The sequence below is a fragment of the Grammomys surdaster genome, unplaced genomic scaffold, assembly GCF_004785775.1.
Source record: "Grammomys surdaster isolate TR1022 unplaced genomic scaffold, NIH_TR_1.0 309, whole genome shotgun sequence".
Lineage (NCBI taxonomy): Eukaryota > Metazoa > Chordata > Mammalia > Rodentia > Muridae > Grammomys > Grammomys surdaster.
This window is the reverse complement of record NW_021604728.1, coordinates 883501-898881: the sequence shown is the minus strand read 5'-3', so window position 1 is coordinate 898881 and position 15381 is coordinate 883501. Positions and strand designations below refer to the sequence as shown.

Here is a 15381-nt window from a genome sequence, read left to right as displayed (position 1 = left end):
CCTTCCTTCCTTCCTTCCTTCCTTCCTTCCTTCCTTCCTTCCTTCCTTCCTTCCTTCCTTCTTCCTCCCTTCCACGTGAAACACAGAAATTAATTCAACGGGATTGAGAGAGAGTTTATCTGGAGCCTCGGAACACAGTTTAGATTACCCCCTTCCAAACTTCCCAGGGAGGATGCGGTTCTATGGAGCTTTACAGTAAGAGAACAAAGAATGAAAACTTACAGTCAATTAATCACCTTGGTAGAAATACCAGAGAGGTAGGTTGCAGCAGGATGTGAGAGGTTCTTAACTATGGCTTCAGAGGTGGCTTGATAACTTCTTCAGCCTGTCCATTGATGGACGGCAGTTAAGTTAGTACATCCCACAAGTGTTTAATCTGTTTATCAGGCGAGGCACAGAGGTGGTCAGGAGTGGCTCCGTATGGGGCTAAATGTAACCAGAGAGAGGTTGTGATTGGCCTCCCAACCTGTTAGCATCCCAGCTTCCTTCAGGAATTCTCAGCCACACTTCCCTCTTTTCTTCCAGACAGAATCTCATGCTGTAGCCAAGGTTACCATGAACTTACTGTGTAGTCCAGGCTGGCCTGGAACTCACAGCAATCCTACTGTCTCAGTTTCCTGATTGGTGGGATTATAGGTGTGAGCTACCGTGTCTGCTTTGTTCTTTTTTTTTGTATTTCTTAAAGCTAGTGTGCGGTGTGTGTAGCCACGGGCAGCATCTCACATCTGAACAGGCAGTGGCAGAGGCAGAGAGGCAGAGAGGGGCAGAGAGAGAGGGGCAGAGAGAGAGGGGCAGAGAGAAAGGGGCAGAGAGAGGCAGAGAGGGAGAGGCAGAGAGGCAGAGAGGCAGAGAGGCAGAGAGGCAGAAGCAGAGGCAGAGAGGCAGAGGCAGAGAGGCAGAGAGGCAGAGAGGCAGAGAGGCAGAGAGGCAGAGAAGCAGAGAGGCAGAGAGGCAGAGAGGCAGAGAGGCAGAGAGGCAGAGAGGCAGAGAGGCAGAGAGGCAGAGGCAGAGAGGCAGAGAGGCAGAGAGGCAGAGGCAGAGAGGCAGAAGCAGAGGCAGAGAGGCAGAGGCCGAGGCACAGGCACAGGCACAGGCTGCGCATCTCCCTGAAAGGAGAGGAAAAGTAGGGTGGAGACTTTTCTTTGTTTCTTCATTCTATGATCGGTCTTCTGAGAAAACAGAGAACACATGGAGATGATACAGTGCAAGGCTGGAGGAATTCCATAGCCCTGAGCTGATTGTCTTCACTGCAGTGCAGTGGTTTCATTCTCTTTTATTCTGTGGTCCTAGGAAGTCTTACTCAGGATCTGAAGAGTACTGGGCAGACATTGTAGCACTCACTGAGCTTTGACGAATGAGCATTTGGGACATATTTGATGAAAAAACACACCAACTGTCATCTGTCATGACAGCGAATCTGTGGCCTGTAGACATCTTATGCCCATAGCTTATGTCAAGCAGAACTCTCTTTGCCATATAAATGGTCTGAGTTTTAATTAGTTATTCTAGATAATGAACCTGAAAGTCTTGATGACAGTATCATTTTGTCTAGTTTTACATGTTTGCAGCATTAGGCACTTTAATTTGCTGCCTATTACTGTACTTGGCTCAAAGTATGTGCCAAACAAAACTCTGATGAACCAGACAGTGCTCCTGTCTCCAAGCAATTCTCTCTCTATAGAAGGTATTTTCCTGAAAGTTGGACATTTCCTATCTTTAGGGGAAAGAGGTAAGAAACTTCTCTTCAAACAGTTTTGTAAGTTGCACAAAGTCACGTCTTTGCTTCAGGGACTAAAGACTTTCCCCAAAATGGGCCTTGCTGTCAATAAAGTGTGATTCAGAGCAATCCACTTGGGGCTCCAGGACTTTTAGTGGAACACAGTGAGTAAGCCAACACCTGTCTTCTTTACCATTTCCTAGAGTTTTTTTTTTTTAATTTTCTTTCTTTTTTTTCCCTTTCCTTTCCCTGAAGAACTTCTCCAATTGTTGATAACACCTTTTTTTGTTTTGTTTTGTTTTGTTTTTGTTTTTCGAGACACGGTTTCTCTGTATAGCCCTGACTGTCCTGGAACTCACTCTGTAGACCAGGCTGGCTTCGAACTCAGAAATCTGCCTGCCTCTGCCTCCCAAGTGCTGGGATTAAAGGCATGCGCCACCACTGCCCGGCGGATAACACCTTTTAAAGAGTGTACACAGAACATTTTTATTTAGTCCGTGAAGACAACACCAGTTCATCCAGAGGCAGCTTGGATGCTGCACCAAATGTGTTCATATCTGCAGAATGGCACTGTTTGGCTTTGAAACAATTTGTTGAAAAAAATGTTTTGTTTTGTTTTAAATAAATACTTCCTGTGGCATCAGGGCAGCTGTCACCCTCAGGGACCCCCTTCCAATTTTGCAGTGAGTGACCCTGGAGAAATACCTGCTTCTTATAGGTGCCTAAAGCCCTTTATGAGCCCCTTTAGCATTGCCCTTCCCCCTCTGTCTGCTCTGGTGGGCCTGTTCCGAGCAGCCTTCTTCAGCCTGTATAAGTTGTGGTCCTGCACACCCTCCTGCATCCCAGAAGCCCTGCTCTGTGGTGTGCGGTTGTGGCTCTCAGAACCATTGCTATTTGCTCCTTGTGTTTTACATTCAGTGTCATGGTCCTACGTCTCTCTGAATTTCTGACACTGAGGCACAAGGCTGTGGTTTGGACAGATCTGATCTGCTGTGTCCTCTTGTTGTCTTAATTTGTTTGTTTGTTGAGTCAGGGTGTCATGGTCTCTAACCAACAGGGTAGCTAAGGCTGGCCTTAAAATCCTGTTCTTCCCACCTCCCTATTATGTGCCATGTTACCTGGCTTGTTTTGTAATTCTGAAATACAACAGAAAAAAAAAAAAAACCAAACCAACAAACCTAAAAGCCTCCCTAGCTCAGGTGCTTCTGTAAACAACATGACATGAAAGAGTGCGCACAATTTTTTGTTTTAATTTTTATGGGTATTTTGTTTGTATGCATGTATGTCTGTGTATCACATGTATGCAGTGCTCTTTGAGGCCAGAGGAGGGTATTGGGTCCTTTGGAACTCAAGTTATAGGTGATTGTCAGCTGCCATGTGGATGTTGGGAACTGAACCCATGTCCTCTGGAAGAGTAGCAAATGCTTGTAACCAGTGAGCCATCCCTCCAGCCCCAGTTTGGTCTTTTTATTTTTAAAGGCAAGGTTTCATCTTAGGGCTGGGAATATGGCTCAGCACTAGAACACGCTTGCCAAACATGTACTGAGTCCTGAGTTCAATCAGGACTACAAAGAGAAAGAGTTCCTTTTAAAAGGAAGGACCAGCCTATATTAATACACTTTTTTTCCTATATAAATATACTAACCCTATCCATATTAAAATTAATTTGATTTTTATTATTGTTCTCTAGTCTCCTAACTGAACTGTCTGATTTATTTTTATCATTTCACCCACGCACACAAACCAATTGTGAGTAAACTTTTTTGTGGATATGGTTACGTCACAATACATGTATCTATGGCCATGTCAGAATACATGTATCTCTCTATGATTACATCACAATACATGTATCTCTTTATGATTATGTCACAATACATTTTTCTCTCTATGATTACTTCACAATGTATCTCTTTATGGCCATGTCAGAATACATGTGTCTCTCTTAAACCATTAACAAAATATAAAAGTAAATATAGATTGAGAGGACGTCTCGGTCTTTTGTCATCCGGGCTTATTTTGCTCTTTTTCTGAGCCACTCTTTTTGTGTTGTGTAGATGCTTAAGGGATTTGAATGCTGAGGGGCTTGTGCCTGCTGTGGGCTCAGAAACACAGCTGCAGAATGAGGCCACCAACAGCCATTCTCCAAGGGACAGTGCTGGGGACTCCTGTGTATCTCTCCCTTCTCTTCCATAAGTTCACTCATCTAAAGATGGTCGCCTTTGTGAGCTGTCTATCACCCGTTGTGATTCTATCAACTCTGGATGGATCCATGGAGACTGCTTTATCAAGTGCCCCTCGAAAGTGGCTGGCAAATGCTTAGGCTTTTCTCTCTCAGTTCGAAGGCCTCCCCTTCACTGTGTGTCTGTGTCTGCCCTCTGTGAACGCCCTCCCTCAGGGGCTCTTTTAGGCCCAGCCATTTTTCAAAAGAGTCCTGCTTTGGGAATGTTATATGAGGAACATGGATTTTCTTCTCACAAGAAAGGGATCATGTCCCGGTGACACTGTTTGCTAGCTTATGGACACCAAGGTGGCTTTCCTTCCTCTGCCCAGCCTTTCTGTAAGGGGGAAAGGATGATGCCCATCCCATAATGTTCCAGGAGTTATAGGAGTGAGGCAGGCCCTGCAGAAGCCTTCTCCTCTGCAGATGGCACTCTTCCTTTCCTGGTGCTCACACGGTACCCAGGCTCCCCTTCCTTCATGTATCCTCACTGGAAGTCATGCTCCAGTCTCAGTCACATGGCTTCCTAGACAACCCTGTGATTTCCAGTATGCCATTTCCTCTGTGAAGTGCTGGCCTTAGGACCACTTAGGGTCCCTGGGTATGACAGTTCTCAGAACTCTGGCTGGGAACTGCATCATCTGCTTCTAGACTGGGCAGATCCTGATGCGTCAGATGCTCACACAGTCCCTCCTTATTGCTCAACTTCTTACTTGTGGATGTTAGGCTGTACAAGTGCCTGGACAGTGTGAGGCACCACTGAAGTCAAGGTGTGGAGTGTGGAGAGCTGTGATCTCAGAGCTGCCAAGTGTGGCATGCCTCTTAGCAGAGGGCAGCCAACTGGCTACTGTCAGCCTCTGCTACATTCTCACAAGCTCCTGGAGTGTCAGGAACTGTGACTTCATTCTTCTTAAATTCCCAAGGACTTTACATTTCAAAAACCTACAGCAGGGGCTCGGTCAGTGTTGCAAAGGGCCTTTGTATTCCTATGGAATTGGTTTGACGCCGGTTATTTCATGTATTATGCATAAATTCTAGAAAGAAAAACATCTGAATAGCTACAGGCTGCCAAAATTCTATTCTGTCTAATCTGCTAAAAATCACAAAATTAGTCCCTCTGATGATGGCACAAGTTTATCTTAGAACAGGAATTAGAGCAACAGACTTGGAAAGAGTCTCAGAGATTATCTTTAGATTTTTAAAAAGCATCTTACAATCCCTTTCATCAAAAGAAATACAGTTGGCTGGATACAGTGGCATGGTCCTGTGGTCCTGTGGTCCTGCCTACTTGGGAGGTTAAGATAGGAAAAATGCCTCACAGCCAGGAATTTGAGACCAGCCTGGGCCACATAGAAAAACCTGAACTCAAGCTCCCCCTCCCCTCTCAACCCAACTGCTGACTAGAGATTCTGGCTGTTGATCTAGGAGATGTAATCTCAGTTTAAACTGATAACCTTTAAAAAGGAAGTTAAATATGGTGAAGTGGATACTCTGTGTATATTGCAGTAGGATACAGGCAGAGATGTACACATGTACATAGGTGTCTGTGTGCACACATAACCATGCGCATGTGTGCATATATATGTGTGCGTGTGCGTGTGCGTGTGTGTGTGTGCGTGTAACCGTGGTGACAACCATTGCCCGTGCACTTGGCCGTGTGAGGTTAATTTTGAAGGACAGACATATTCTTTGAGCTATCGCTCACCGTCTTCCCACTAAGCCACATCAGCTTCCGCCACTACATACAATGCCTGGTCAGCTCAAACCAGCCTGTTGGGAATCCCTCTCACCCGTGTGTGTCTCACGCTGGCTCCCTGTGTAAGACAGTCCTTTCCCTTAAGGCACCTCCCACTCAGATTAAAAGCAGCAAATAGTTTAAAAGCTCTCCTTTAACAAAGCTGCACTCGCTGAAGCTTGAGCACCCTGGGTAACAGGACCTCACATCACCTTACATTTATCTTTTCAGTGGTATTTAGTGCTTCATGTACTTGTATTTTCTTTCTGTCCACTTTGAATGGGGATTCTCTTTTTTTCTTTATAATTTTCCTATTTTCATTCCCATCTACCCCTAAACTTGACCAAGTAAAGATTTTTCTCCCTTCTTGGGGGTTTCTAGACAGCCCCCTTACCTCGGTCTTCGGTTAGTGTCACCTCTGCTGCTGTTTCAGGAGCTGCACAGTTGCCATGGGAAGTTGCCATGGGAAAGACTGTCTTGTTCTGAACCTTGGGCCTATGCCTGCATCTGTCATTTCAGGACAGGCATCTGAGCACCGTCCTCGTCTGTCAGGAATACCTGATTTCTGCCTTCCACTATAAAACCTGAAACATCCAGTCTCAATGCTCCCACTCACCTTTGAATCAGAAAATACAGGTTCAGTGAAGAGAGGGCCACATAGAATTTGTTGTGGTGGGTGGCAACATCCTTCTCTGAGAGTTGTGCTCAGTGGCAGGTCTCTGCCAGAGCTGGAGGCTGCATCTCCATGGTTCATCCACTGCATAACTCAGTGGTTTCTACTTAAAATCCACCAAGGTCTCTGTGACTTGAATCAGATTTGCCCGCTCTGTCCGCCCAGTAGCCTGGAGCCCTGCAGTGGACTCTGATTTTGTGTCTGACCCTGTCTGATTAACCTTAGCTGAATCATAAATGCCCAGATCTTTGGAAATGACTGTTCTGCTGCTGTCTTTGTCTCTGTCTTGCTCATTGGAGGTGAGGGGCTGCTTCTGAACCCCACTGGCTGCTGGCCCACAGCAGGAGTGAGGAATCCTGCTCTCCCTGCTCTCTGCATTCTGGGGTACACCCCTCTTCTGTGTTAGCACTTCCTGCTCTCTGTTGCCAGCGTTTAACCCCACTGGCCAGCTATTACCTAGGAGCACACTGCTGCTTGCATCTTGACAGGAGTAAAAATGTTCTTTGTTCTCTGTTTACTGATCTGATTGAAGGGAAAAGCTTTAGGCACCAGTGAGCTTCAAGGTTTCCCTGGTGATGTTGACTCAGGCAAGAAAGCTCCTTAGCAGAGAACTAAAAAGTCATAAATCCTGGCCTTTGGCCAGGAGGTGAGGTTTAAAGAGACCAACATAGCTGCAGGCTTGATGTGTGGGTTGTCAGAACCACTAATGTGAAGGAGGTTTCAGGACCAAGAGAGGCATAGTCAGAACTCTTACTATCTCTAAAGAGAATCGGGAGGGGTGGGGTGGGAGCTTGTCATCCTTATCCAGCCCCCTAAATGGAACTAACCCCACATGGCTTAGTGACCTCTGACATACACTTCTGACTGTTGCCACTTGAAGATAAAATGGGCTAAACATTCATTCTGCCACCTGATATATCACTGTGGAGCAGGAGATGGTTTCCTTCTGGCTTGACTTGCCAGTGTTTTGGAGGGTGTGTGTGTGTGTGTGTGTGTGTGTGTGTTGTACATACTATAGCTCACCCTGGTGCAGGAGATGGTTTCCTTCTGGCTTGGCTTGCTGGTGTCAGAGGTAGCCTTGAGAATGGTGTTCATTTTGTGGATACCCTTTATTGCGTCCTCTAGGAGAAACTATGAGCAGGTTTCATTATTTGTTTGCTTTTGACGAGAGGCATGCTCAAGACCCTCAGTCGCCAGTGAGACAGAAGATGGGATTTTTATCACAGGTCTGCAGTGTAACACTTGGCTACTCAGAAAAAAGCATCATTGACCAAGAAAAGCAACCAACCAAACAAAAATCTCTCCCCCCCCCCACACCTCTCTCACCTCAAAGTGGATAAGAAAGAATTTATTTGGGAGCCAAATATGAGTGAGGACGGCCTAGGAACACAGATTTAGATTACCCCAAATTCCATGTTCCAGGTAGCAGTTTCATAAACCTTTTATGGTAACAGAACAAAGAAAAGTCATGAATCAAGATGCTTTCTGAATTCACTGGCCGGTGCATCCAGAAGGCAGGTGATAGCAGTAGGGATGGTAGAGCCCTGCCAGAGGCCTGACACTACCCTCACTCAGCTCTTTGGTGAAAAATCTACAGTTTTACTATACATTCCAAAAGTCCTTTTTAAAAATCCATTTGTCAAGATATTAAGTCCAGCTTTATCTGTTGGTAACAGGGTGTTTGATCTGATACAAAGAGGGCAGGCGAATGGGCGTTTACTAAGCTAAAGATGGTCCAAGACAGACTGTAACGAGGGACTGGCCCTTCAGTGTTCCAGCCCCTCTGGTGATCACATTTTTAATGAGCCAGTCAGCCTCCGAGATGCAGCTGCGTTCAAGGGATTCTCATTTACAGAAAGCAATAGGTTTATCTGGAAAATATTTCTACTGAGCACACGTGGAACAATTCTAAAAGAGCTGATAGCTAAACTGTACAGTAATCAGCTGGAGAGTGGTACCCAGTGGAGGGTGGGTGGAATCGTGGCTCGTGGTGTTCTGAGGAGGAGCGAGATAGACCAGACCCTTTCAGGAAATGTGCTGCATGTCAGCCATGAAAGCCGGAAGAGAGCCTGTGTGGCCACGCCCACAGGGGGGAAGGTGTTGCTGGATGGGGGCGTGGCTGGTTGTAGGGTGCGGGTGCCATCTCCTGGTGCGAGGTACCAGGGTGGAGAGTTTGTGCGTGAACCAGGCCACAGACATGTTTCTAGTGCATAACAGAAAGCCCCCCTGTGCCTGCCAGTCTTCATTCGCTTGTTTTCTTTCTCTTCAGACACCCTGGAGCCCACTTACCAGCAGCTTCAGAAAATGAAACTGGACAAGAGTCCCTTTGTGGTCGTGTCTGTGGTTGGGCAGGAACTCCTGACAGCCGGACACCACGGGGCCTCCGTGGTTGTCTTAGAAGCTGCTCTGAAGATTGGCACGTGCAGCCTCAAACTGAGAGGGTCTGTGTTCTCCGCCCTGAGCAGTGCACACTGGTCTCTCGGGAACACAGAGAAGAGCACTGGGTACATGCAGCAAGACTTGGACGTAGCCAAGACCTTAGGTATGTGTCCCGCCTGCATGTTACCTGCATGCCCTGATTTCTACAGAATCGAAATATGCAACAGAACATTTAGCTTTAGAGCCTCGGGTCTTGAGGATTTTCATACAGCAAGGGTCCAAGGCTCCCAGGAGGCCTTGAGATGTGATTAGCATGTTCATAACCTTCCCCGGGGTTTTCCGGCTCACAGTTTTAAGGCCCCAAGTGCTGGTTCTGTGGGTGACTTAACTTCATTTTAATTTAATCTATGAGAGTACACCAAGGTTTGTCAAAGAGCACAGCACAGGCTAGGTGTGGTAGACCACACTGAGAGGCTGAAGCACGTGGATCTCTGTGAGTTCCAGGCCAGCCAGGGATATAGAGTGAGAATCTGTCTCAAATGAAACAGGAGAAGCAGGGTGAGGAGTGGGCCCAGCATAGTATCGAGGTTCAGAACATGCATTGTGGAACCAGATGATGGTATGATGTCTCAGCTACCTGAGGGCTTGGGACTTTGCTTCTTGTTGTTGTGGGGGGCAGGGTCTCAGTATGTTACCCCAGGCCAGCCTTTATCCTATGAGCCTCCTGCCTCCATGCAGGGGAGAAGAGGAGGCATGTCTGTGACCGTGGCCATCACTGTACTGATTATCCAGGGACTTTCAGGTTACAGGAAGGAGGGCTGTGGGATCTGCCATCAGATACTCATAGAGAAGTGATGTATGAGAGGAGGCCCAGAGTCAAATGGCTGAACCAGCAAGCTGATAATTGCTCAGAACCAAAGGTCACCTGCAAAGCGAGGAGGAGACTCCCAACAGCAGCTGGTTCATGTCCCAGTCTGCACCCTCCCTCCAAGACCCCTCTGCCCGCTGTGCACGTGTGTTACAGCCGTAACATTTGTCCACAGAGTCAGCTTCTAGGATCTTATCTCCCTATATAGAGTCTAAAAGAAAGTAACTTAAATCCTAGCTAGTAAATTTGTGGCTTTTAAGAGAACCATGCACACTGTAACTTAGAGAATTTTTCTCCTTAAATCCAAATCAGGTGACCAGACCGGAGAATGCCGAGCTCATGGGAACCTAGGCTCTGCATTCTTTTCCAAGGGGAATTACCGAGAGGCCCTCACAAACCACAGGCATCAGCTGGTGCTCGCCATGAAGCTCAAGGACCGGGAGGTACGAAACTCACTTGCAAACCAAACTCCATTTTCAGAAATGCAGAACCCCTTTATCTGTGCAGGAAGCGTCTGGGGCGCCTTAACATCTTCAGAAGTAAATAATAATTGAGCCTCTCGTGCCCTGTCAGGTATTGAATGTCTATTGCTTAGTCTTTGAGTATGTACAGAGAAGGTCCTCAGAGCAAGCAGCCTGCTCAGGCACCTCAGTCTAAGTCCCTTCAGTTGTACCATGAAACTCACAGGCAAACTAGCAGGGAACTGAACCTGGTGACACACTAGCTCAGGCGAGCTTTGTTTGTGTCCTAGTGTTATGACTGCCCCTCCTTCATTCGTTTCTTCATTTGAGAGAAGCCTGTTGAGTTTACAGAGAGAGACAAATGTCACAGTGAAGACCTACTTGCAGTGTCGACTGTGACTCTCTTCGAAAGTTGATATCCAGCATGGATGGGACAGGCCATGCTGTCTGCCCTTAGGCAGAGGGTAGACTTGAGTTTCAGGTGCACCCAGCCCTGAGTCGTAGCTGCACTTCCTGGCTGTGGGGCCACCTTCCTATCTTCTGTTTTACTCAGGGCTCGGTGACAGATTGCCATTCTCCTGCATTGTTTGGTGTGTAGGGTCATGTATAACATACGTGAGGCGCTGGTGTAGTGCCTGGGATTCCATGGCCGCTTTCCATGAAGTTTTATAAATTATGGCATTTATCATATTAATAGACAGGATAGAAAAGGGTGAAAGCGGAGAGAAGGATACGTTTATAAGTTAGCTCATATGTTCAGCTACAGTTGCTGGTTGGACATTTACAATGGGATGTTATTACAATTACATCATTTAAGCAACCCAGCAACTTCAGGTTTCTGGGGCATCACCGGGCGCCAATGCTAGAAAGAACTATGGGTTTTAAAACAGCATTTGAAAATATCGGACATGCAGAGAGGGAGAGCCTGTAGTCCCAGCTCCTTGGCAAGATGGAGCAGGAAGATCAATCCAGTGAGAAGCAAGAGACTGTCCTGGACAGCTCAGTGAGACCCTGTACCAAGTGGAAGGAAAGCCGTCACCGAGGCAGCTCAGGATGGAGCAGCCAAGCCTGACAACTGGAGTTCCATCCCTCAGACCACTTGGTAGAAGGAGAGAACCTATTGTCCCCCCCTCCTGCCAAGTTATCCTCTGATGTGCAGCCATCCCTTGGTCTCCTCGGTGCTGTGGTTTCTCTGTCTCTGGGGTTATCTATCACCTGGGATTATATTGTGGGAACTTTCAGTGTGCAGTGTGTTCTTAAGAAATGATTGATATGAAAGCAGAGGGGCCCCCGAGTGACACCAGTGCCTGGTCCCTCTCCCCAGCTCTCTGCCCATGTCGTGGCCACCTGCACAGGCACGTGCCACCGTCCTGGTCCTTGACATGTCCACTGCTGTAGTAGCTCAGACCTGCCCATCGGGAAGCCCACAACCCGGCCTGTCTGCAGAAGACAGTCCCTTTCAAGGCTAGCTTTAAATACATTTCCTTCTGTCCCCCTGTGGGAGGAAGGGATGCATTTAGGTGCTATGATGCTTGTGGAGCCCTCCCTCTGTCTTTCACTTTCCTTCCACCAGGAGTAGAATTTGGTCATTCACTGAGCGACACCATTCGGACACCGTATTCTCTTCCAAGTTGAACTCTACCATTCACTTCCTCCCCGAGTTAGCCATGTTAATGATTCTAACAACTTTAAGCTTTCCTCTTCTGGTTTCAACTCATTCTGATGCCTCTTGCTACAGGTCCAGACTCCTGCTTGATGTCACTCGAGAGTCTGCCTTCTGTTCCCAGGCTACTGTGGACCTCTGTGTCTCTCTTGTTTTCCTCTGGAGCTTTAGGTTAGCTTCCGTGTTCTTGAAATGTGATATTAGATTCTTGGCACCGCTCTGAATTTTTGGCTCATGACTCTGCTTCTGTACCTGACAAATAGTAGCACCCACTAATTCTTCCTTTCCTTTTGTCAAGAACATTTGAGATGGACTCTCTCAGCAAACTTCAGATATACAATATGACAGCTCTGACCATGGTTTCCTGTTGCATCCAAGAACTCTGGATTTGTTCATTCCACGTGACTGACTATGTTCCCTTCTTGCTTTATCTCCACATTGGTGGGTGCCAAGCCATCTCTGTGCCTCCATCCGCTCGACTTCCAGGTTCCAGGTCTGAGCAAGATCATACAGTGTGTCCTTGTGGGTTATTTCAGTCAACACAACACTCAGATCTGCTGTCGTTCCCTGCTGTTAATTTGACACTTGGATTGTTCCCATATTATGGGTGCTGTGAACACAGAGTCTCTCTTAGCTTCTCCTCCTCTTCACATGAGGTGAAGGAGCGACCCCAGGACCCTGTGAGTGCCAGATAACTACTCTCTTCCAAGCCCATTCTGAATCTTTAAGGGATTTTTTTTTGGTGCCGTTGTTTACCTTATATGTGATAAACTAAAAGTCCTTATTTCTATGTTGTTGAAAACTGCTGAGTGATAAGCCTGGGGTTCACTGTGTCAGAACTTAGAGGACTAGTCAAAGGGAACCAGCACAACAGTGTATGTTTTGTTTAGGCCCAAAGTTCTAACAGGCACGTCTGGGATTCTTAGATGTGCAACACCTCCAGAAGCCCCAGGCACAGGCGGGGCTCGTTGTGAGCATGTGCACACAATTTCTCCCTCAGGTGTTTAGTTCACTGAGATGTGAAGACGCTGCTTAGCAACCAGGAGTGAGTGCTGTCTTAATCGATGCCAGGTCTCTGTAAGTTAAGACAGGAGCTGGTCATAAACACAAGGAGTCTTCAGGAAACGGCTGAGATGCTGTTATATCTGCTATGTTATGCTGACGTAGTAAGAGTTTTATTTTTATAAAGATAATATTTGTTTTGAACAATTACATAGAAATGCATGAAGGTAACCAAGCCTTTGCCCACCATACTGTTAACATTTCGGACACACTGTTAGCCATATGCAGTTTTGTTTGTGTCAATTCAAATCAAAGCTGAAACCCTTTTATAAGATTGTTTTTTAGTCTTTTCCATGTATCTTTTTCTCCCGAACGTAAAGTCTTCTTCATAATCATTTCACCCTCCTGTCCCTCTCGACGTTACATATTTAGGGGTTGCAGGTGTTTTGGAATTACAGAACGTGAGACAGTACCACAGGAGCTTAGCCGTTGAAAGCTTCATTACGTTTTATCTTTTCCTTGGGTTACATTACAAGACACGAGCTTGTCTGGGAAAAGCTTATTGAATCTTCTAGCACTCAGGCAAATTGCTCTCATGAAGACTGTGTCTGCCCTAGTCTCACCAAGAATGCCTGGGCTTTGCTTCCTCACACGCACCAGCATGAGGCATTAATATTAGATTGTAAAACTCAGCCGAGTAAGTTAAAAAAGTAGCATTCTGTAAGTGTTTGCTGTTTTGTTCTGGAGACAGGGTCTCAGTGTGTGTCCCTGCTGGCCTGAAGCTCGCTGTGTAGACGAGGCTGGCCTCAAACTCACAGAGCTTTCTCAGTTTCTGCATTGGTCGCTGTGTCAAGGGCGTGTCATTCTGTTTTTATTGCTTTGGTCAGTTGGGTGAATTGGTTTTGATTCTTCCATATACAAGTTTATTTTAACTTCACTCTCTGGAGACAACGAGGTCTCACTCTGTGGCTCAGGCTGGCCTGGAACTCACATCTGTAGCCTAGGCTGCCTTGGAACTTGTGACCTGCCTTAGTGTCCAAAGTGCTGGAATTACAGGTGTGTGTGTGCCTCCAGGTCTGGTTCCTGTCTGAGTATCTGTTTCCTGTACAGGTTTTGGATGTTTTGTAAGGGCTGGAGTGTCTATCACCCCACTGCATCTGGAAACTGTATTTTCAGCATTGTTACCTGCTACAGTGAGCTTCCACTTGTGCTCCTTTGGAAGATGTGGGCTCCTCTCCACCTGCGGGTGTGCTTCAAGATCACTTGTTACACTCTGGAGAATCTTCCCTTTGCTGTCCCGCATAGCAGCACAGGAAAAGGTTGACTCTGGATTCATTAATAGCCAAGTGTAATTTTCTCATAGCAGTTTTATCAGGCCATGACTTTGGTTGATCCTTTGAGTTCTCCAGTAACGCAGACCTCCTCCAGGTGATGGCAGTTTGTCATACGGCTTAGGCAGCTTTTACCCTTGTTGCACTGATTAGAATTTGAAGTGCTCTTGGTGGCGGCCACACCCACCAGCATCAAAAGCTCAGCCTGTGATCCCCACTCTGTTTGATGTTTTTGTCGCTCATGCTTCTTGTGTGAGTGTACTCCGTGGACCTGTGCTCTGGTACATACCTCTCTTCAACGCCTCTTCCAGTTGGTCTCCTTAGCTCCTCCCATAGACACCCTGTTTCCACGCCACAGACATAATGACACCCTGTATTTGTTTAAAGACTAAGAGCGGCCGGGCGGTGGTGGCGCACGCCTTTAATCCCAGCACTTGGGAGGCAGAGGCAGGCGGATTTCTGAGTTCAAGGCCAGCCTGGTCTACAGAGTGAGTTCCAGGACAGCCCGGGCTATACAGAGAGACCCTGTCTCAGAAAAAAAAAAGAAAAAAGAGAGAAAAAAGAAAAGAAAAGAAAAAAAAAAGGATTTAAAGACTAAGAGCTACATTTGAGAGAAAATGTGATAATTTCCTCCTTAGGGTCCTGTCCACTTGTGTCAGTTTTCTTCTAAATGCCACATACTCTTTATCCACTCCCCTGTTGATGGACACCTCCATAGTTTCCATAACTTGGCTGCCATAATGTATCCTTTTTAATGTAACATTGTCTCTGTGACATTTAGTTGCATATTATATGTTCTGTTGAGTTAATTTTATATTGAAATAATGCCCTCTGAAGCAAAGGTAGCCCTGTAAACACCAGGGGCAGTGGAAACAATGCACCGCTTTCTTCTACCTCATGCATCTGAGCTCTGGGAAACTTTAGGATTTTACCAAACCGTAAGATGGCAACCTGAAACCCATTCATCCTCTCACCTTTAGAAGCAATGGGGTTTCCTTTTATGCAATTACTCTCAGATACTTAATAGGGGAGGTGATACCTTCGCCACAGGATTTTTCATTGAGAGTAACCTTCTGTCTCCTTTAATGGCTTCAAAATTAATTTCAGGTGCCCACAGAGACCTTCCTGTGAGTGAATATTAATTGTCAGGAGGGTCCATAAATTACATTATATTAAATGTTCTCGAGTCAGGAAATCTGATATGCAAATGCACAAATGTCTCCAAAGGTCTTCCCGGCCCCATTTCTCTCCCGAGCATTGTGTTTCTCTACCCATCTGATCTGCCCCCCAGGACCCCACTTTGGCTCAGTGCACCTGCCTCAGCCAACAGCTTC

The 15381-nt window shown here is 46.5% G+C and overlaps 1 protein-coding gene across 1 annotated transcript in view; it reads left to right on the top strand.

Annotated features, from left to right (window-relative positions):
- LOC114629401 (tetratricopeptide repeat protein 28-like) overlaps positions 1-15381 on the top strand; it is a 249740-nt gene that overhangs the window by 109972 nt on the left and 124387 nt on the right. The window contains exons 3-4 of the mRNA XM_028777413.1: positions 8613-8885; positions 9903-10033. Coding sequence (XP_028633246.1) covers positions 8613-8885; positions 9903-10033 — 404 coding nt within the window. The remainder of the gene's footprint in view (positions 1-8612; positions 8886-9902; positions 10034-15381) is intronic.